Genomic DNA, 23,740 nt, shown 5'->3' with positions numbered 1-23,740 from the left:
ACCCCAAAAGGCGAAGCTGCTATTCAAGGGAAAATAAAACCACCTCAATAAGTGATACAGGTATAATTCATTAATTTGAATCAAATTATTTCAACCTCTTTCCTCAGGTAGTAAACAAGATCTCTTTTTTGAAATGTATTCCTGTTTAACTAGAGACACTATTAGGATCCTAGCTCTTTACTGCCAAAAAATATTTAGCATGTTCCTGCCTCATCAAAGCCTGAAAGCTGGATGTGTGTCTTTACACTTGTGGACAAAGCTACACAGTACCTCTTGCAGCTATTTGCTAAGCGCAGAATGATGCACACAGGCTGCCTGCTATGTCTAAGGGCCACTGCCTACTGGCCGGATGCCCGCGGAGCCCAGAAGAGGGACCTCTATCTGAAGGAAAGCTACTGAAGTATGTAAGTTGCCATGTGGGTACAAAGGAACTAAACTCGATGGCCAGTGTTCTTGAGCTGTCTCTCCTACAGATTCTTGATTAACTAAAATAATAAACCATTCTATTTGAGAACTCCATCAATACCAAAGATTTTAGGAAAAAAAGACCTTCACCTTTCATTTTGAACTATGTAAGTTCAATGTTCTAATTCACTAAGTCCTGCCAGAGTTCTAACCTTCATAAAAATTTTTAAAGATTCCCCTTGAGCTCTGCCTCAAAAGCCAACCTACTCATTAATGGATCTAGTTGGTATAAATAAGAAATTCTGTGTCATCTACAATTAATACAAATGAAGTATAACATATAACTATTATTGTATTAATAAATGTGTCAAACTCTTCATGAAACCCTTAAGATAAACCCAAAGAATCAAGCTACTACATTAACTGAACATATAACAGACAGCTATCCTAAATTACAGTCTATAATTTTCCTATAGTAGATTATTTTTCTGGTCACCTTGACCAAAGCATGTGACAGAAACAAGTCAAGGGAGGAACAGTTTATTTTGACTCACGGTTTCAGAGGACACAGTCTATAAATATAAATGCTGAGGAGAGAGTGGTGGGAGTGTGGGGACAGAGACAGTTTATATGCCCTGACTGGATCACACCACAGATGTATGATCCTCAAAGGCTCACCCCCAGTGAGCTCAACCAGGCCCCACAGCACAAAGGTTTCAGAGCCTTTTTAATACACCCGTAAGTAGCTCAAAACAAGCCTAGAGGGGCATTTCAGATTCAAGCCTCAACACACACCTTAAAATATTTCAACAAAGCTACATATTCACAATTTTACACATACTGTTTTTCATCAGGGAGACAGATATAATCCATAAGAGAGTTCAGACTACAAATCAGGTACAATTTAATCAAAATACCATAAAAAGATCTCTAAACAATCAGAAAACTCTTTAAACATTATTGCTTACTCTTATGAAATGATGAATTTTGACCAAATTGATATTTCTATAATCTTAGTTATATTTCCTAAAGTCTTAAATTATATTCCTTGACAAGTAACATAGATATTAATGTAGCTTTCTGAATTTAAATTAATTGCAAACGAGTTATAATGTTAACCAGTACACACAGATGGTTTGACGACACTGCTTCAGAATTTGTACTACGAAAAGTAACCACCCCATGGGGGAAAACACAAATCTTTTCCTTAAAGATTTTCAAGAACTACAGTAACAAAAATTCATGGAAAGGTCAATTAAACCATTCTTTTGACCACCTTGCTTTTCTATGTAAGGGACAAAGCAGTTATCAGGATAAAAAAAAAAAAAATCTTCTTTTGTTTCTCTGCTTCTAATAGTTTATATTAAGAAACATTGCAATTATACTTACAAGTTCTTTTCCTCCCTTCAGGTGTGGGGCAACAACTATAGCCCTAGTGAGGAGACTTGAATAATCATACTATGGAACTCAAAAGGAAGATAGATAGAGGCACAAATATTTAACAGACTTTGGCTTTGGAGAACCTGTTAATTTGAAAATGGCAGATTTAAAAAAAAAAAAAAAAGATTACAGCAGCAAGCAACTACTTCACCACACACATTAAGAAGTCTAAAACGGACAGAGCTTTCTGTTTCTCTTCCAATCAATCTGAAGTATCTTCTTTTTGTTTCTCCTGCTTTTTGGCTATAGGCAATTCAAGACTTGCCCACTGCATGGGCTCCGCCTTTCTCATAGTGATCTCGATCTTTGTTGCAGTCATATTTACATAACTTCGTTTAACATCAATCACCTACAACACATCAAGAATGAAGAGTTAACATGGTGCTTTAACTGGTCTCAGAAAAACACATCTTGTTTACTCTAGTATCTTTTGAGGCCATTTCTATGCAGTTTTAGTATCTGGATTGGACTTGTTATGGTTATACTCATGAACTTTCTATGAGCATTCCAAAAATGCTTTCAATCACCAGGGGAAACATTGATGGAGACACAGTACTTACACCCCAGAGCTTCACATTTTGATGAAATTCCTTCTCTCCTTCAAACACGATGTGAACATTTAACTGAAACAGACAAGTTGTTATCATTATTCTGGTGCTAGGTATTGAAAACAAGGCCTTATGTACACTAAGCATGCAGTGAAACGCTGAGCCACACCCAGTGAAGACCGATAACTGATCATTCATACTGGTGGTTTGTGAAACCAAATATCAATTATAAATACAAGATTGACATTACTCAAGCCATGAGTAAAGCACCAATATTGAGACCTCCTCTTTCCCTTGAAAAAAAAAGAAAGAAAGAAAGAAAAAAAAATTAAGTCAGAGGTCTAAGGGAGGGGAATAGGGTAGAAGAGGGAGGAGGGAAGTAACAAATGGCATATAATGAAATTATAACCAAAAAAAAAAAAAAAAAAAAAAAAAAAAAAAAAAAAAAAAAAGATTAGCAGAAAGGAAAAACTAACTGGAAGGTTCATATCGAGAAACAATTATGTATTTTTTGGCTCTTCTAAGCTAGAAAACTTTTAGAAAACTTCAACATAAATCCTACACTGTGATTTTCACTTAAAATACTGTTTCTATGAAAGTTGTGATTTTTAGATGAGAAATAACAACTTTAAGAAAATATTACCATATACACACTTACCAATGTACTATTTGCTTCTACTTGACTGAGTTGTGGCAGTGAATTTTTAGCATATACCGAGATGGTAACTTCACCCCCAGTCTGATGCCAGTCATGTCTACATGGAACAACTTTTTTCCCCTGTAACGTAAAAAAAAAAAAAAAAAAGCAATCTTAAAAACCACCACACAATCAATATTTTTCAATAGAACTTACTCAGCTAAGAGAGGAAAAATTACTGTGCACAACTAAGCACATGATGCCTTCAGTACAACAACTTTTGAAGATTCAATCAATACACTATGACATAAAGTATCTTAAAAGTTTATGATGTGAGAACGCCTTTATTTTTTCTAATTTGGTGTGGAGGAATTTTAATTTAGAACATGGTTGCTCAGCAAGAGATCATATCCAAAGCCTTCTAGGTCTGAGTGGTCAGGCTGGAATACAGACATGCCTTTAATACCTGGAGACAAAGGCAAGCGGATCGGAGTTGAAGGCCAGCCTGGCTTAGAACCACGCATAGTGGTACAAGCCCAGCACCTGAGGCTGAAGATCTTCAAGTTCTGTTCAGGCAGTCTGGAGAAGAATGAATTGAGAGGCAATGCTGTCGAGTTAAGTTCATGGCAGTATCAGAGGCAATGTTTACCAGGAGAGATTTACAGAGAGAGGCTAACAAGAGAAGCTAGACATGGGTGAAGACAGAAGGGGCTAGGGGATGAGAAGAAGCCAGATTAGAACAAACTGCTAGAGTTAGTTTGAGGCCAAACAGAACAATTCAGTCAGAAGCTGAGAGAAGCCAGTTCTGAGTTAATCAGCTAGGAGAGGAGTTTGAGCCAGAACAGTAGAGTAGAAGCAGCCAGATAGAGTTCAGGAGGAACTACAGACAACAAGCTTATTAAGAGTGAGGCACAGAGGCTGAGGACACTCCTGGCCTAGATTAGATTGTATGGAGGCTAGAAGCTTGCAGGACTAGGCCTTGGTTAGCAGATGAGGCAGGAAGGCTTTAGGCAATTACATTAGGTGAATAAAAGTTAAATTTACTATTTGGTTTTTCTTTTATAGGATTACATTATTATTGTCCATTTAGGAAATAACTTTACAAGCCTTACTAAACTTTTCTTTGATCTTAATATCCTGTAGTCCACTAAGTACTTTCATAGAATCACTCTTTGAAGATAGAAACAAGAAAGGTTTGATAAGATAAATGAGACAACACATGAGCTTGAAAGCATGAGACTCTTGAGTTCATTTTGTATGAATGAAAGTTTTGGGGGTACTAGGATTAGACTAGATGGTTCTGCTGGTACTATGCCTGCTTTCCATGCATGAGGGTTTCAGTTTTAAACACCACTACCCACATAAAAATGTTTAAGCATGGTGGAATGAACCTGTAACCACTGTCTAAAGGTTGAGCAAAGGATCCCACAGCTGGACTGATAAGCTCTAGGCCCAGGGAGAAACCACGTGTCATGAAATAAAGTGGTCAAACGTGGAGCCTTCATCCCATGCACTCGTATGCATACCCTCCCACACTTACAATTGTCAATAATTACTTTCTGTGATTATTAAATTATCTTGTCCTTTCATATCAGTATGCAGAAAATGTCACACTTTACAGAAGTCATCTTTTGGCTGCTATTATGGGGATGACCATTACTCTTTAGTGCTATACCATAGCATCAAATTAAATTTCAAAAACAAAGAAATGCTGATGTTTTCTAAGTAAATTACTCTAAGAAAGAACAATTGAGCCAAAAAGTTCAGAAAACTCTGAAACACTTGTATTAAAAAAGAAAACCAAAAAAGGTTACATTTCACCAGGAATTATATTCTTAAATTTTTTAAACAAAAAGTGAATCACAATTTATTTTTTTCTTTTTCTTTTTTGGTTTTTTGAGACAAGGTTTCTCTGTGTAGCCTTGGCTGTACTGAACTCCTTTTGTAGACCAAGGTTGCCCTCAAACTCATAGTGATCCATCCACCTCTACCTCCTGAGTGCTGGGATTAAAGGTATATGCTACCATGCCCAGCTCATAAATTTTTTCAAACTTAAATTGTTAAAGTTTTGACAACAGAGAGAATATACATGCATACCTCACGTTCTGATGGGAAAACTTTTTTACAAATTTCATGGTCATTAAGCTATCATTCAAAAGCAACAACAGTGAGATACCAAAATACAAACATCTCTGAATTAAAAGATACAAGTTTTATGAACTATAAAGGTTCATAATAGGCTATTAAATATCAGCATAGCACAAAAGATTTGTTTACATTAATCATGCTATGAAAATAATAAGACCTAGCATAAAAACCTGTATTTACCAATAAACCTGTTTTCTTCTTTTAACTTAAAGGGCTTCAAGGAAGTATGTTCATAACCCTAAAACTTTTGGCCAGTAGATGGAGAAACTCTATGTCTGGTTAATGATTCTGTGGCTAAGAAAGAATCAGAAGCCTAAATATTGGTATAGTAACATTAAATTAATAGGAAGTTCTTTTATAAAATATTAAAAGTTAGAAAGTCTGTGAAACTATTTTTAAATTTTTTTTTTAAGATTTGGCCTGCATGTGGTGCAAGCATGGTGCTTAAGGAAATGGTGTGCCTTGTGGGTGCTGAGAATCGAACACTAGTCCTTTGCAAGAACAAGTGCTCTTAACCACTGAGCCAACTCTATAGCCCTTGTGAAACTAATATTAATAAGATAAAGATCTTTCCATGTTGGCAGGTTTAAAGGATGTTTGAAAAGTTATACACCTTTATCAATACATACAAAGGTCATTTTATCAATAGGCAGCATTGAGACGCTGAGGCAAACTACTTTGTACACATGGCAGTAAGACAGCTATTTTGTAATATAAACACATACTGATATAATATAGTGTAACATGATATAAACACATACTAATCTCAGGTCTCTTAACCATGACTTAGAGGAGTACAGGTCCGCATGTGACTTTGAAGAGGTTACTTACTGCATCTTTTTTAGTCCACACATGTTTCCCTGTCGTACAGCCCTCTTGGGCTAAGAATGTATTAAAATCTGAGGTTTTTCTTCTACAACAGCTCCAATATTTCATCCTTTAAATTAAGACCATGAATTAAAGCCAGTATTAGCATTATATCGAATGTTATTAAGAAACAAAAACTCCAACTTTAAATAACTTGTAAGTACTTGTTACTTAACTGTTAAAATAGATGCAGATTAGGGAGACTCATTTTAAAACCATGGTGTTATTTACTGTATTAATAACTTAGCTTCTGAGTAAATATACAAAACATTTCCAAATTCCAAGTCTAGTTTTTCACTGAGAATGTACACCCTAGTTCCCTCATAAAGCCACCAAAAGGTGGTATGACCAAAGATTCTAATATTTGCATTTCAACAACATAGTAAAGAATATGGAGCAAAGTAGAAGCCAATGTTTCCACATATGATGGCCAATCTAAAAGAAGGTAAAACCACTACCACCTTAAGAAAACCCTGCACAGGCATCTGAAAATTAAAGATAGCCAGGTTAAAAGTCTGAAGCACATGGAAACAGTAGGCTAGTATAGTGACAAACTGAATTGAGAGAGCATGGGCTTTTCTGGGTAATGTTGCTTTCATTGCCCCATGGTCAAAAAATACTAATGAATAAAAATGAATGACAGTCCTTTACACAAAGAAATGCAAGTCAGGATGCATGGTAGGACATGTCTGTAAGCTGCTCCGCAGGAGGCTAAGGCCTGAGGATCCTGAGGTTGAGGCAGTCTGCATAACCAGTAGGATTCTGCCTCAGATTAAATTAAAAAAAAAAAAAAGTCCACATAAGATCACACTACAGAATAACAATCCTACTTTACTCCTGTGCTTATGAAAGCAACCGGCCCAGCCCCTTTACTTAGGTTATTATAAGGATTAAATGGTAGTGTAACTAAAACTTTTTACTATAACTACATAGCATTGTTTAAAGATATAAAGGTTTAATTAATGATTTAAATCACTAATATAAATATTTTAGTTAGGAATGTGTTTTAAGTTACCCCTCATGGAAAATGGGTACTCCAGAATGATATACACAGACTTCGTCTAGACTCTGTGGACCCTGGTATGTCTAAAAATCAAAGACACAGAGAAAAAAAATTAGCTGTTTATTTCACACTTATATTTTATATTTATCTGTAATACTGGTTACCTATAAAACCTTCATAAAATACTTAAGTAACAACAGCTACAAGAACACTGGTAATTTCATCGAGGAATGGAAAATGATTCTCTTTTGTATGTGATTAAACTGGATCTCTGTAAAGAAAGCAAATAGAAAGGATTGCAACTTACTATATAAGACGGTTTTAGCCTTTTAGGCATGAGGTTACATTGAGCTATATTCAGGCATTCAAATTTACAGAAACATGACAGAATCAAGGGACTTGTACTCTCACCAGAAATAGAATACGATTTACATGTACACTATAAATACCCTGTGTGGGCACTACAAACTAATATGGGAAGTCTGATAAACTGTGCCGCAGACCTATATTACATCCATGGTTTGTCTGGAGGATGCAGGCCCTACTTCGCTGTATGTGAAGGTTCCACAGATGAAGTCACAAAGTTATGTTAGTAAAATATGGATGCAGCTGCTGGTATATCCTCTATTTCTGTACTCATATTAACTAATGTATAGAAGAGCAATGTTTTCTGACTCTTTTTTTGTAAATACAAAGTGCTAGGAGTTTATCTCCTGAACTTATTACTGCCATCTAAGTTTTTCTCTTTTCTCTTTATTCAATGGCACCAAATGTACTGTCTTAGAAGTCTGAGTCAATAAGTCTGTCCTCTCAACCTCTGAAGCTATTACAAAATCTTGTCAAGCTCAATGAAAACACTATAAGTTTAACCTCACTCAAGACCTAGCAAATTTTAAGCAACCAGAATGCACTTTTCCTAACTTATTTCCCACTTTATAATTTCTCTTCTCTATCAAGCACAATTGAATTCATTTGATTAAAAAAAACTCGTATTTCCCATCATATTCAGTCACAGGTATTTCAAGTTTAAATTTACCTCTGCATGAAAAAATGGCTATAAGTATTTCCTAAATAAAGCATAACAGCAGAAAAAACAGACAAGCTTCCTTGCATGAAACTTAAATGTCCCTCTATTTATCAATAACCAGGTAAAATATCTTTGAAAAAGGACTTGCAGCTGAAAGATATGAAAATTTCCTACAAGATTATTAAGAAAAAGATGACAAGAAAGTAGGTGAGAATTTGTAGACATTTAACCAGAGAGCAAAGAACTGGCCAGCAGACATACAAAAGGGTATTCAATGTGGATGCCAGTGAAGTCAATCAACAGCAGGACAGAGAACTGCGCACTCCACCAGAACTGCTAGAATATAAAACACTGATGAGACAAAATGTGCCAATGAGCACACAAGTTGGTCCAACCCATAAGTACTGACAAGCACATAGAATATGCTGCCACTCTGGAAAACTACCCTTGTCTACATATCTGCTAAAACTGAACACATACGAATAATTCCATTTCTAGTCACCAAAGTTACACATTAAAATGTTTAGAGTGATGCTATTTAAAAAGAAAAAAGAAAACAATAGCAGGAAGGAAAAATTGATTATCAATTACTACACAATTCAACAATGGCACTCACAAAGCATCAAAGACAGCAAAACCATGGTTATATTCCATAAAACAAATCTTACAAACATAAGTAAAAGAAGATAAGTTTTATGATTCCTTTTACATTAACATCAATAAATAAAAATAAATGTTGATATAAATCTTTGAAGGGAAAATGCCAAAGGTAGTTAAAATGTACTTCTCAATTCCAGGTTCATTTTGAAAACCCTTCAGTTTTGAACTTGTATCTGTACAAGTTCTAACAAATTATACTATTTCAATGAAAGATAGTATCTGTTAAGTCCTCTATAACCTAAAGATTTAGTTTTTCATCATTAAGTCTCTTAAATTTGGTTAATTTCAATCCACCTAAGGATTCAGTATCATGATATTACCATAATTTTCTTTATGTTATTCCCCTCCATTTTACTATGTGTATCTCCCCCTCCTATGTGGTACTTGGATTAAGTTGGCCTTCCTCTAGTACTCTGCCACCAGTACTCCCTTTCAATCGCATCCAACTATGCACCCGGTGACGTTCAACAGCAACTTGCCTGCAAGACTGATACAATAGTGGCACAAATGTTAGGGGTACAACAAACTTCTGACTGGATTCAAGGCCCATTCTAGAAGATGTAATCCAGACCTGAAACTGTTACTGAGGCCGAGAACCTGTGACTAGACAAGTCATGAACTATGGAGGAAAACCTACCATATTATCATAATCCTCAGCATGAGACAGGGTAGTAATGTAATGAGTCAAATAAGGTTAAAGGTTATAGAGGAAAAAGAACAAGAAGGTATACAGAGCAGACAGTAAAGATCTCATAATACCAATACTCCTATCCCCCATTTAGTTATTTCTCAGCAACTTGCTCTCCAGAATAACACTGCCTGGCCTTCTACAACAGCATCTAAGCTGGTCTCTCTTCTTCTGATTCTACTGCGACAGAGATCTCTCCCTAAATTGCACAGGGTGGTACATAACTGTAATCCTGCCACTCAGATGAGGGAAAAGACTGCAGTTTGAGGCCAGGCTGGGATAGAATGAAACTTGTCTCAATAACAAGATACCTATCTGAAACAGATAGTGGGTTGCCATCTGTTGTAAGTAGGCCAAATCCTGGCGTAGGTCTTTCATCACCTTGTCTACTTCTTTACCCACTTCTTTCTAATTACTGCCCAAGTCCCATGACATGACCAGCTTTATCATTTGCTGTGCAGCCTAGCTCTAAAGCCTCTTTACTTCTATTCTCAAGCTTCTCACTCTAACCCCAATTCTGACCTACTGCCACATCAGAAAGACATTCACTGACAAATCCTATTTCAGTAGCCCCCGACTAGAACCACTGTAGTTGCTGTCTGCCCAAATTATTTAGTGGGCTCTTTTTGTCCTGTGGGGCACATTAAAATAGCCTCCATAGGAAGAGTTTTTTGTTTAATGTGACACTACTATCTTCAGTTCTACAACTTGTTCTCTAGCACATAACAAGTACTTAGTAAATGGCAACCAAATTAGATTTATTCCCTTAATTTTATCAGATATTTCACAGAAGTCTTACGGTATTTACAGGCCTAGTCTTCAGCCAGGCGCCTAACATGTAACTAGCACCCAATTATTTACTAACTTTACAGTGAATTGCAGTCTTTTAATTTAATATCAAAATTTTACTTTATAAATTCAAAGTTCTATAACATATACCTTTGAACATCCTCCATTTTTACAAGAAGTACCAATCTTAATTTCATCACTTTCTTCTTCTGCAATGAAGAAAAAAAAAGGTAACACAGGGTACATAACTACGTTCATTTTAAACAAAATGAATAAATTCTAAAACTACAAAATTAAAACAGAACTGCACTATTGTATTCTTAAAATATATCCATTTTATAATATAAAAGTCTGATTTAAGGGAAAAAAAAGATGAAAAGCAAATGTACATCTCAGCACTTGGAAGGCTGAGGCAAGATGATTATGAATCTAAATCATCCTAGATCACACAGGACTTTTGGAGCCACTGGACAAAATCTTGTCTCAAAACAAACAAAAAACTCCATATCTAGTTTCTGCCTGCATGCCCCGAAGTGATATGTATTATGTTTTCATTCTACAATGCAGTGATTCTCTAGTTTTACAAAATCTTATATTCTCTGATAAAGCAGAAATCATAGATAGTATTTTTGTCCCTTGATAGTAGACAGAGATCAAATGGACAATGAAAATATATTTTATATGATACACAAAGAAACACTTCAGTTATTGAAGAAATTTAATGAGTAGAATATTTCAGGGATAAGTTTGCACACAGACATAATCAATGAATCAAATGTTATTCCTATGGTGTTATTAGCATTTGGGAATAAAGTAAGTTCTACACTACAATGTGCTGTATTTTCATACACTTAGTGCACTGCAGCTATCTCTCTTGAATGGCTTATGCATTATAAAAAAAAATTATTAGAACAAACCAAAACAAAAAGCCACAAATAACCAAAAATAGAGTGTCTTACCTTTTTTATCTTCTTCATTTCCTGATGATAGTTTAAGTTTATCAAGTGCTTGTTTTAGGGAAGCAGATATTTTTAATTCCAAGTTTGTCATTGGCTCATCTGGGCTGGAAAGTTTTGAAGTCTTATTATCATCATTAATAAACCAATGTATTTCTTTGTACTTAAAATTTATAACCTTAAAAATCTTCCATATGATATGCTAAATATCTGTGTATGAAGCTATTCCTAATTAAAAATATTTCATAAATAAATGCTATAATCTACCAACATTTTAACATTTAATAAAATTGTTCATCTATTAAGAAACTAAGTTTTGGGGCTGGAATGATGGTTCAGTGCTTGAGAGTGTGTACACATTTGCAGAGAACCTGAGGTCAGTTCCCAGGGCTCATGTCAGATGGCTCACATCCACCTCCACCTCCAGGGCATCTGCTGCCCCCCGTCGGACTCCACAGATACGGTCATTCACACACACACACACACACACACCTATGTAGACACGTTTAGATGAGTAAACCCTGTAAAGGACTGTAGAATCCTCTTCAGTTCATCCCCAAGCCAATTCTCAAGCACCAAGTGAAAGTATACTCATTCGTATTAGAAGAGACAATTTACTAGAAGAGACAATTTACTTATGTGGAGAGATGACACAGACTTTTAAATTTAGACATAATTATGACAGTGTAAAACCACCACCATCTTCTATTATTGTTAACTTTTGCTTATATAATTTGCTTAAGCCTATTCATTAAACAAGTATTAAGGCTAGTAATAAATATAGGAATAAAAATATCATAGGTTATTCACACTGCATCTACAATGACAAACTTGCAAACATTAATGAAGTACACTAGAACCTATAAATCATGTATCAGATAGATTTAAAATAAAACATTTATGTTCTGGAGAACTAGTTCAATGGTTAAGACAACTTGGTGTTCTCCCAGAGGATTGGGGACTGATTCCCAGCATCCACAGAGTACCTCAAAACCTGGGAGTTACAGTTCCATGGGTACCAGATGTGCAAGTGATCAGACACAAATGAAGCAAAAATAGCCATATAGATAACACAAAATAAACAATTAAGATACATTTACGTTTTAAAAATAGCCTCTTAAGTAAAGCAGTTATTAACTCATACTATTGTATTCTAGTAGACTCTGAGATAAAATAGATTTAAGGATGAACTATAAAATTCTTGTCTTTTTCAGTATTTTTTTTAACTGCCTTGGCTACTGTTTGACAGTCAAGATCTTAAGACTGAATTAAAAATGAAGGTGGAATAGGAGTATCCTGATCTTAATTATAGCCTATATCTCAGAATATTAATGAACAAACAAAGATTAAAAGTCTGAATTCTTATTTTGGGGCTACATTATTTAACAGTCTATAAATTTATTTACATATAATAAAAAAAGTTGGGAACACTGTAAATTTATAATGTGAATAAAAGCTTCAATTGGTTTTGATGATTTTCAAACTTATATTTATGTATGTATTTATTTATGTTTTGGTTTTCGAGACAGTGTTTCTGTGTAGCCTTGGCTGTCCTGGACTTATTTTGTAGACCAGGCTGGCCTCAAACTCACAGCAATCTTCCTGCCTCTGCCTCCCTGAGTGCTGGAATGTACTACAGCAGGCCTGACTTGCATTTAAAAAGAACTCACTTGGGGGACAAATATAGAGCCCAAATTATGTATTTATATTCTGTAGATTTGAGTTCTGAAACACCCACTGTTTAAGTGCAGTTTGAGGATCGCGTATGATAGGTGCTAACCCATTAACGCAGTAGTTCTCAACCTGTGGCTTGACTCCTTTAGGTGGTCCAACAAAGTTTTCACAGAGGTCACCTCAGACCACTGGAAAAATACAAATATTTATATTATGGTTCATAACGGTAGCAAAATTAAAGTTATGAAGTAGCAATGAAGTAATTTTATAGTTGGGGTCACCATGACATGACATGAGGAATTGTATTAAATAGTCATAGCATTAGTAAGGCTGAATTAATGTGTTTCAAAATATAGTTTTGTTTGGCTGGGTGTAGTCGAGCATGCCTTCAATCCCAGCACTTGGGAAAGCAGAGGCAGGCGGACCTCTGTGAGTTCAGTACCAGCCTGGTCTACAGAGTCCAGAACAGTCAAGGTTAAACAGAGAAACCCTGTATTGAAAAAAACAAAACAAAAAAAAAAAAAACCAAAAAAAAAAAAAAAAAAAAAAAAAAAAAAAAAAAAAAAAAAAAAAGAAAAAAGAAAAAGGACTATATAAAACATTTTTGTTTGAACAGAAGTCATTATGAACAACCTAATTCTACTTCAAACTGAGCAAAAGCCACTTTAAAGTACTTTGACAGGCAGACTATCCTAAATCAAATAACTGAAAACTCTGCAAGTACTAATTAGAGAGTTAACTAATTCATGTTCAAGCATCTGAAAGTAAATATAAGTAATAAGCTCTCTGTGGCTCTTCATTTAAAACTAATTATATAACAGGACAATTCTTTTACCAAATTCTACCATGCTATAATGAGAAAGATACACCAGAAAACAAAGACATACAACTTTGAACTCTGTGTGCATGCCCTCAAAAATTAAAAAGGGAAAAAACACATACAATGACCACTACAAATTCCTTTATACAAAATATTAAAAGGAAGCAGCACCAATAAATGTCATTATCACAGTGTTACAAGCATAAGCGGGCTGTGTAGATCATACCTTGGCCTTTGTATTGCTTCTACTGGTTTAGGAGCTTGAATGATGTGCTCCTGAAATTTGGGTTTTAATTCAGATAGTTCCTTCTTCTCAGTAGTTTTGACTTCAGGCTTGACTGGTTCAGGTGGCTTCTCACTATTATGCCGGCCTTTTGTGCAGCCCTGTTAGTAAACGACATAAACAAACACTTATGCTTTCACCTACGTTATGTATGTTTGTTTGTATTTTGGGTATTTTAAAAACCTTTTCTAATTATTTATACATGCCAAAGCTCTTTGTTCAAAAAGGTCTCACCTTGCAGACTCAGTTGGTAGAGTGTTTGTCTAGCAAGTCAAAGCCCTGAGTTTGACATTTAACACTATGCCTGGCATGGTGCCAACTGCCAAGAGCCACCCTGCTCACTAGGCATGTGGGCTGTCTAGGAGGTGATCTGGTGTTTGCAAGGTCGTATACCAGGATGCACCCCCAAACTGCTTCCAGCCTCTGACATGCTGTCAGGAGCCATTGATTTGGGGCAGTCCAGTAGGCATGAGAGATCTCTGGAGGTGATCAGATATTTGCAAGGTCTGTATCGTGATGTACCCCAGAATTGCTTCCAAACTCTGACTACTCTGTCAATTGTGTGCTGCTGTATCTTTCTAAAATCTGTCATTAGAGCCGGGCATGGCGTTACATGCCTTTAATCCCAGCACCCAGGGAGGCAGAGGAAAGTGGATCACTGTGAGTCTAAGGCCAGTTTGGTGTACAAAGGAAGTCCAGGACAGCCAGGACTACATTCATGGCCAGCCTGGTCTACAAAGTGAGTTCAGGATAGCCAAGATTACACAGAGAAACCCTGTGTCGAAAAACCAAAAGTAAATACATCTGGCATTGGTGTGAATAGTTACTTTCTGAGCCCTGACCAGCTCTGGTTGAGCAAACTTCCTACAGGATCTTATTGAAGATGTACTTTTTGTTACTCAGATGAATTAATCCCTGATTATGGAATTTCTGATTTGACTCAAATAGTTTTAAAAGTTAAAGTTAGTTTATGGCTGCAATAAACAAAGGTATTTGTGGACTTATAGATGCCTCACTAAGGACAGCCTACTAGCAGATTTGTGGCTTCAGATAAGCCTCCCCTGCAGATGGCACCACGAATCCTGGTATTTTCACCATAAATATAGGCAGGTTTGTTTAAACTTCTCATGACCTAAGTACCTAAGTGGAATGAAGCTACCTAGATATGTCTGAATTTACTTTCTTTCTTAGAATGAAAGACAGATAAAATTATTGTCCTGAGCTCATAATGAACTAAGAGATAGCTGGATAATGTATAGTTAGGTCGTCCTAATTGATAAGTCGTATACTCTTGTAAGTTTCAGATCCTATTAAACTTAGACCCTGCCAACCTTCGTCATTCTGAACTCACCATGAACTTATGTTATGGATACATAGATAAGAAATGTTTAGATTTAAAACATGTAACTTGTTGTATTTTAGAATTCATTTGTTTTTGTGATTACTTGTCTTCTTTTGACTATGAAGTATTTCTCTTTTCTCAGGAGTATACACACGGTCTTCTACAATAAACAGGGCTGGGAGAAGTCAGCTGAAGTTAAGATGGCTGACTTCATCCACCTCTTCTCTTGATCCTTTTCTCTTGAATGTATGTGTTGAGATTGGGAAACCTGACTTCAGTTGAAGTCAAGATGCCTAATTCCATCTACCTTTTCTCTTGAATGTATGTGTGTGAGTGGTTTATTTTCTCTCTCTTACTTCTTACTTCGCTGTAGATTTGCAAATAAGTTAGCAGACTCAGGGCCATCAGCCTTCTATGGCTAATAAGCTTAAGTTTACACCAACTTATTGGAGATCTCCGCAAAGAGGCCTATCTACAGATCAAAGAGCCTCCTTTTACGACCCCGTGCAGTTTCTAGTGAGAAGCAGCTTTTACAGCACAGCCATAGGAAAATCGTGGTCAGTTTAAGTTTTCCTCGCTGCCACAGTATAGCCAGTCCCTAGAGAAGAAACCCTTTTTCCCCTTCCCTCTTTTCTCTTTCAATCCTGATCATTGCCTGAGCCATCAGCTCTGGCCACCCAAGAGGTGAAGCAAACTGGAAGGGCATCCGCATCCAGCACCAGAGACCCTACCCTGGACCCCTCCAGAGCACCAGCCGGGCATTAACAGCCAACTGTAATCTCAGTACCTGGATGTGGAGGCAAGAAGATCAGGAGTTCAAAGTCATCCTTCGCTACACTTGGGCTGCATGATACCCTGCTGACATAATATAGCTGAGCTCCACCTTTCCTATTAAGCTGAAATATAACCTTAAACCGAAATATTTTTAAAATTTATTTTGCTCATCTCTAAGACAGAAATAATAATTGTTTTCTTTCTTGGTGCCATATAAAACAGTGGACTATCTCACTGGTGTCTTGGTAAGATTTACTGCCTCTAATTGAAAATGCTCTTTGTCATTGCGTGCCTACAAATTCCTTCCTGACATTCTCCTTAAGGCTACCAAAATCAAGGACATACAACGACAAATAAATAGTTAATATAATAAACTCTTACCCTCCAAAGCAAACTAATGGTTTTAGAGGCTATGGAGATAAATCACCTTTGTAAAGTATGTGTAACCTGAAAGCCACCTGAGTGCACAATCTGGAACTTCCAGGAATATGTACTTTTAGGAAAATAATAAAGAGAAATAAACTAGTACTTACTACAATGCTTAAGAAGTCAGAAAAATCAGTTGTTCTTCGCTTACAGCAAGACCAACCCTATACAACAAGAAAAAACAAACAAAACACCTTAAAAATGTATAGCAATTATTGCCTTGAATCCTGAAATTAAATAAACATAAACTTGAGTTCACAAAGTGATTTTCTTTAAAAAAAATTTTTCCTTAAAATGCAAAATCAGAAGCTGCCGTTCAGAATATTATTTGAGTTGCAGGAAACAAAATTACGACCATCTATTGGACTAGGGCTGTAACTCACTGGAAGAGTTCTTTCCCAGTGTGTACAATACCCCAAGTTCAATTCCTAACACACTTTCTCCAATTCATGTATCTAGAGGATCTGAGGTATAGGGTCATTTACTTGGAAAAAAAAAAATCTATAAGTAACAATTATAATACTCTAGTTTCTAAACAACTGACCTAACCTTTCAGACAAAAGCAACTGAGGTATGCGCAGAAGGGAACTACAAAAAAGGGAAAGAGACTTATAATGCGCACCTGCTCTGCCTACCACACTAAAGATAAGGCAGCACAGACACTTGTAATCAATTATCAGCAGGGCAGCTTTTAGCCAACCCAGAGCTAAACAGGACCATAGTAAAAAATAATAATTTTAGTGCTCTTCCATCTCAAATGCACATCCTGGGTTTCAGGTAGTAAGAAAAGTCCTTAACTGATTAGAACATTAAACCAATGGAAATAAAGTAAGGCTAAATAACGCCTCCGTGGTTAGTCAGAAAAGTGAGCGCTTTGGTATTTAGAAGCCCTCACCTTTTGATTCTTTCTTAACCCTCAATAAAAGGCACAAGGAACAAAGAACAGAGGCCCTAGTCCTGCTGCTCTCTCCTGTGTTACTTGCCTTACCTCCACCCATAAGTATTTACTTCTGATTTTTTCACCGTATTCTGGCTTCATTAAAAGCTTGTTTGGACTTCTGGCCTCCATGTTTTCCTTTTCTGGTGCTATACCACCAAGGAAGGTATCTAACTGAATTATTTCACTCAAAAAGCAGACATTATGTACTTTACCACAAACAGCTTACCGAAGGTAGCTTTTAGTTATTATTTTTAATTTCAATGTGGTAAAGAGTGAAGAAATAGAAATATTCTTGTGTCCCACAATCATATTAAATTCACGTGGGCCAGTTTCTAAAGGCACAGAAGTTTTGTGTGAAACTTTTTTAAAAAACAATATGCACTTTCAGACTTCTCTCCAGTGATTCTTGCCACACATTTGCATGTATGTGTCCTTCAGACTATGTATCAAACCATTCAAATCCTAACCTGAAGTATTTTTATTATTCTCATCTCTGTACTTGGATTGGTTTTTATTAACTCTGTCCACTGTGTGTTCGCGCGCGCATGCGCGCTCCTGCACGCCTGGGGGCAGAAGTAGAGGGCCAGGTCAACATCTAGTGTCCTCTACTGCTTTCTACCTAACTTTCTGAAACAAAGTACCTCACAGAACCTGGAACTGTGTAATTCATGTAGACTAGCTTGACAAAGAGGACCAAGGACCCATTCTTCTTTGCCCTGAGTTAAAGACAGGCCTTTCACCCTGATTTTATTAAAGGGCTGGGAATCCACACTTAGGTCCTTATATTTGGATGGCAAGTGCTGTCACTGACCTCCTTCTGCAGATTCTTGTTGTCTGTACTCTATTACATACATACTATAAATCTTGGCTTTTCAAGGCCACTGGATTCCATGACCCAGTAAACTGTAGGTAACATAAACACTGGTATAAAGCTACTAGTTTCAAATTTAACCAAATGAGTAGCTAAATTTATATTAACAAAACACTTTAATGTTGAGAGGAATACTCAGAGAAAAAGTTGTTAATATTAAAGAAAAGATAGGAAGTAACAGTGCTCAAACACTTATATTTATCTTTTAAAAAAATGTGTAAGTTATTGAGAACTTGCATACCTCATATTAATAACAATTTTTTTAAAAAGTAACATTGAAAACTTGGTCAAGGCAGAGGCAGGCAGATCTTTGTGAGTTGGAGTTGTTACAAGTTGAGTCTAGGATAGCCCAGGCTACATAGAGAAATCTTGTCTCCAAAAACAGAAAAAACACCAAACCTACAAACAAACAAACAAGAAACAATTGTATTTATCTGTGTTTTTAGAGAACCTCCTTAAAGCATGCCAAAATGGTCATTGAGAAAGAAAAACTGGCTGGGCGTAGTGGCACATGCCTTTAATCCCAGCACTCAGGAGGCAGAGGCAGGCAGATCGCTGTGAGTTCGAGGCCAGTCTGGTCTACAAAGTGAGTCCAGCACAGCCCAGGCTACACAGAGAAACCCTATCTTGAAAAAAAAAAAAAAAAAAAAAAAAGACCCACAAAAACATAATACAACAACAAAAAGCAAAAAAAAAAAAAAAAAAAAAAAAAAAAAAAGGAAGAAATAAATAAAAACTGACTCACTGAAGGAAAAAATTATTACATCTTTAAGTTTATTATGGGAGTACGGAGAAGATATTGTTCCCTACCTTTAAAGCATCATGAAAGACAGGAACACCCGGGTGGTATGTGCAAGCATCTGGTCAAAAACAGAAAGGGAAAACAACACAGTTGCTTATAAATTACAATTTTATACACCATTCTTTCCTTCAGGCGTTAGGGTTTCATCATTTTTTTTTAAATGCAGGTAATTAATCCTTAAGACTTCTTTAATTCTTTGTATTAAAAATAGTTAAGTTAAATCTCTAATAATATGAAACAAAGTAATACAGACCTGCTCAATAATGTTCAGAAATACTCTTTTATCAGTAGTTCTTACTATCAAATGACTTCATTGCTACTTCGTAATTACAGTTTTGTTTTTACCACTGCTCTATATTCTTCCATCTTTTGTAGTAAAATTTGTTTACTACTAAAACTTTAAGTCCTATTAATTCTGATAATATTACTTTTTTATTCTCTAAGAAATTTCCTACATGTATAAAAAGTATCTCAGAAATACCCAACTCCCTCACTTGCTACCCCTACCAACTCATCTCCTTGCCCCGAAATGCATGCCCACTAAGTCCAATTAGTACTGCCTACATGAGGATGTATCAGGTTAGACTGCATTCCTCGGAAGAAAACAACTCCTTCCCCAGGATCCATCAACTGGCAACAGCTCCTCAGCTTAGCCTGAGGGACTAACAGGATCCCTCCCTACTAGGTGCTAGCATTTTTTGTTTTTTAATCAGTTATTGTATTGTGCAGGTAACCACAGCTGCTGTAAGTTCATGTATGCAACACTCATATCTTGTTGATAGCACAGAATTTCACAGCACTCCCCTATCTTCTCTTTGGCTATGTCTGAATTCCCTCTTCAGGAAAATAACAAACTATGTCAAACGACTTAAAAACCCATCCATAAAAATCCATCAAAATCTCTAAAAAGATATATTGGGGGGAAAAAAAGGACTCAACATTTAACTAACTACTGTAATAAATAATTGCTAAATTAGCATTCTTAACAACTAACTCTTAGCTACAAGTCATAGATTTCTACAGTCTATTTCATGGTTGCTCTGAATCATTTTGTATTTCCTGCTTCTCTCCACATTATAGAAGAAAAGTTTTATCTTATTTAACTCATACAAAACACATGTATTACCATCAGCAATGTGAAACATTTTGCTTAAAAAAATCATGTAACAGACACACATTACCTGCCAACACAATGTCATAAGGTTAGAGAAAGCAGGTTTTATTCCTGTGTAATTTTCTCACTTCACTTAACCTTCCAAGTTTAATTCCCTACAATTCAATCTTGGCGCTGCCTTGAAATCTCTCTAGCCTCTATTAGTAGGTTAATATTACTTCCTCAGTAAGTATTGGCTATGTATACAGAACAGTAGTTAATGAAATGGAACAAGAAGAGACTATTAATTACGTACAGTAGAGTTAGAATACAGAAGTTGGGGATGGAAATGTATATGGACATGAAGTTGAGAGAGGAATACTGAGTTTTATGTACAATCACTGCCAAAGTATACAATGTGTCTATCACAGCCAAGGATGAAACAGTCCAGGACAGCAAAACCAGCAGATCTTCACCATGTAGCCAACCTGAATGAAATGAGGGAACCACTGCTTTCAAAAGAAGGTGACAATTAGATGGACAGCTAGCTCCTTCTCCATGATTGGCTCAAATTCATATTTACTGATGAGAAGCTCTCACAGATTAGTGGCTAAGTTTTGAGGTTTTTTTGCTTTTTTATTTTAAACACAGGGTTTAGCTGAAATGTTCACTTGTCACTCATAACTACTGTGCTGTTTGTAAAAGTGTGTCTATTTAGAGTGTTTAACACATGCAAGTTACAATACACATTTCTTTTTAACATGTAATTGAATTACAAACTAAAATGTCCTTTCACCTTAAAAAGAGTATAATTTTTGTATGTAGGATAAACCAAACCAAACAAACAATAAACTTAAAATGAGATGAAATAAAGCAAAAAGCAGTGAGCTTGTGCCACTTCATTAAGGGAGGACTACATCTCACAGATAGCACATCCACAGCTGTAGTCCTCAAAAAACACGACATATTGGTTCCTTCCACATTAACCCTTTGTTTTTTAAATTTAATTATTTCTTTTAATATAATTACACCATTTATCCCTACCCTTCCTCCCTCCACATCTTTTCATATATACTTCCTGTCTTTCAAATTCATGGTCCCCTTTTTCCTTAATTGTTGTTACACACACATATGTGCATATTTCTAAATACAACCTGTACTCTCTTTCACACATATGTAGCTTGGTCTTCACATGGGTCCCCCAACAAGAGTCGGGGCCCTCACTGACTCTGATGCATGCTTTTGGATCTTGTTCCCCTGATTAGGTTGTCTTGTCTGGGTGGTCTCAGTGGGGGAGGATGCACTTAGTCCTGCAGTGACTAATTGTGCCAGGTTGGGTTTGTACCCATGCAGGACCTCCTCCTTCTGTGAGGAGGAGAGAGAAGAGTGGGGTGTGAGGAGAGAGAAGAGTGGGGTGTGAGGGGAGCGTGTGAGAGGGAAGACTTGGGGAGGGGGGGGCACCTGTGATCAGGATGCAAAGTGAGTAACGCTTTAATTAGTAATTTCAATGTGTAAGGCCAAATGGTTCCCATTCTAAAACACTTTCTTCTAAATCCAGGGTTATCAACTGTCATTCATTTAACCAATTTACTTGACATTTATCCTACAGGAATTCCCACTTTGCTAAAATGAGTAAACTTTGGCCAGCTCACTGGAGTTTCCTGGTGTCTAGGAAGAAGCTGTCAATAGCCTGGATTTGATGACTTTATTTACTTGGTGGTTTTCTACCCTAGGTACTGCACCATACCACACAGGGACAGACTAACTTCCAATAACAAGCTGGTGGCTCTCCTGAACTTTGGACCCGAATCTAGTACCCGAAAAATACTGCCACATCCTACAAGGCATCAATGTATTCAGTATTAAAGTAAAATGTATACATAGCAAGGCAGTTTAACAAGTGCTTGTAGATTGGTTTCATCTTTCCCTTTAAATCCTGTACCGGTCTTATTTTTAAAAAAAAGTCACCAGTTTACCTGTGTACCAACACACATATTTCAAACACCTCAAACGTGAAAAGGATCTTTAATTAAGGCACTGATTTTAAACTCTTTCACAACGCTGAACTCTGTTATTAGTTCCGCTCTGCAACCAGATACTTCAGTGCAGTTAAGTTATATAATAAAGTGACAGTACAAGATCTTGACTATCAAAAGTATACCACACAATGCTAGATGAATCCAAGATAAGTGCTCTCTTTTCCCACTGGACAGATTACTTGCCCCGTAATCTGCATAATGATCCCACCCACCAATTTCACTTACACCTCTGGTTTCACCCGGCACAGGCGCTTGCTATCACTGTACATGTTTTTATTTTGTTTTGTTTTGTTTTGTTTTTTGGAGCACCACTCGGGGCTCATTTTATCTGGATGGCGTGGTTTAAAAGTGCAGGAACGGATGTGGAACAGTCATTTCCGCAACCAAACATAGTTCTTTAGAAAACAAGTTAACTTATAGGAGAGAGGGGCTGAAGAAGTGACAACACTCTTTTCACTAGCACTCAAAACGCAACTAGGAGTCCACTGCAAGAATGGTGCATTCCACCTCTTTGTACCTCTCCCGTCCAGGAATCACGGCGGTGACAAAGTATAAATCCGGTCAAGTTCACCCTAGAACTGAAGAAGTGCCGAGGATGCTCCTTGTGGAACGAGAGGCACCGAACGCACCCGAAGCGATTGGCCCTGCGATCTCGGGGAGGGTGAGACTCGGGAAGGTTCCCGGGGACAGCCTGAGGGCCAAGGGAGGGAGGCCGGCGCCAGGGAAGGGGGGGTCGGGAGAAGGAGCTGCGGGCCAGGGTCCTCCTTACCGTCCGCGTTGGCTTCCGGGTCGAAACGCTGGCCACAGCCCCGGTTATAACACAGCAGCGCCATTCCGTTTTCCACACGTGAAACCACTCCACCGGGACTACAAGTGAATCACGCCCAATCGCCGGCACTACCGTAAAGGCCTTAGCTGGCTTCCGGAAGCCGCCCGTACTGCTACAGGAATTTTCGCGAACGTTCCGCTTGCACACGCGCAGAAGAGAAGGGAAGAGGGGCCGGAGCCAGGCGCTCTACGGCAGATTTCCCGGCGGACTCCCGCGGGTGAGCACAGGGGTTGGGGGTGGTGGTGGACCCGGACAGTTATAGATGAGACACCCATGAGCGGAAGCGGAAGACCCGGCGAGCCGTGCTCCCGGGGTAACGCCCGCCCCATTGTCGGGTGCCTTGGTCCAGATTCTAAGACCTTTATGCTCTTCCGTCCCGGTGTCAGTAACCAAAGAATTGCGGTTCAGTCGCTTTAAAAACGGACAGGACTTTAGAATGAGCAGAATTATGCTTCAAGTGCAGTCCTAGACGCAACCGCAATTCTAAATAGAAATTTCTCGTTAGTCACCACTTAACCTACGATTCAATCCTTGCGTAAAAAAGTCAAGTTCAGTGTACAAAGCACATTATTACATTAAAGTACAACACGTAAATAGTACTATCCTCAGCACATAATGCTTTATGCGGCTTTTGAAAAAGCAAAGTTTGATGACAGATATACGGAAAATATGTGCACTT

General features: G+C 37.2%; 1 protein-coding gene across 1 annotated transcript; it reads right to left on the bottom strand.

The window, feature by feature from the left end:
- Positions 1-671: 671 nt before the first annotated feature.
- Chordc1 (cysteine and histidine rich domain containing 1) lies at positions 672-23,241 on the bottom strand. Its single transcript, XM_051155935.1, has 11 exons — positions 23,002-23,241; positions 19,109-19,158; positions 16,595-16,651; positions 13,889-14,046; positions 11,172-11,275; positions 10,363-10,421; positions 7,061-7,131; positions 6,010-6,115; positions 3,052-3,171; positions 2,406-2,468; positions 672-2,194 (listed from the first exon to the last, which is right to left on the bottom strand). The coding sequence occupies exons 1-11, from the start codon at positions 23,063-23,065 to the stop codon at positions 2,048-2,050; spliced, it is 999 nt and encodes a 332-aa protein (XP_051011892.1). The 5' UTR covers positions 23,066-23,241; the 3' UTR covers positions 672-2,047.
- Between the last annotated feature and the right edge of the window lie 499 nt (positions 23,242-23,740).

This window comes from Acomys russatus, chromosome 14 (assembly GCF_903995435.1).
Source record: "Acomys russatus chromosome 14, mAcoRus1.1, whole genome shotgun sequence".
NCBI lineage: Eukaryota > Metazoa > Chordata > Mammalia > Rodentia > Muridae > Acomys > Acomys russatus.
The sequence above is the reverse complement of the archived record's forward strand: the minus strand, read 5'-3'. Positions and strand labels throughout refer to the sequence as shown.

Bases quoted from the DNA above. Each gene is read 5' to 3' on its own strand.
- Chordc1 (XM_051155935.1), bottom strand. From the start codon at position 23,065: ATGGCGCTGCTGTGTTATAACCGGGGCTGTGGCCAGCGTTTCGACCCG. The intron at 7,132-10,362 runs GTATATGTTATA...TTTGATTTTTAG, and splicing joins AAAATGGAGGATGTTCAAAG to ACATACCAGGGTCCACAGAG. The intron at 6,116-7,060 runs GTAACTTAAAAC...CTTAATTTAAAG, and splicing joins GTACCCATTTTCCATGAGGG to GATGAAATATTGGAGCTGTT.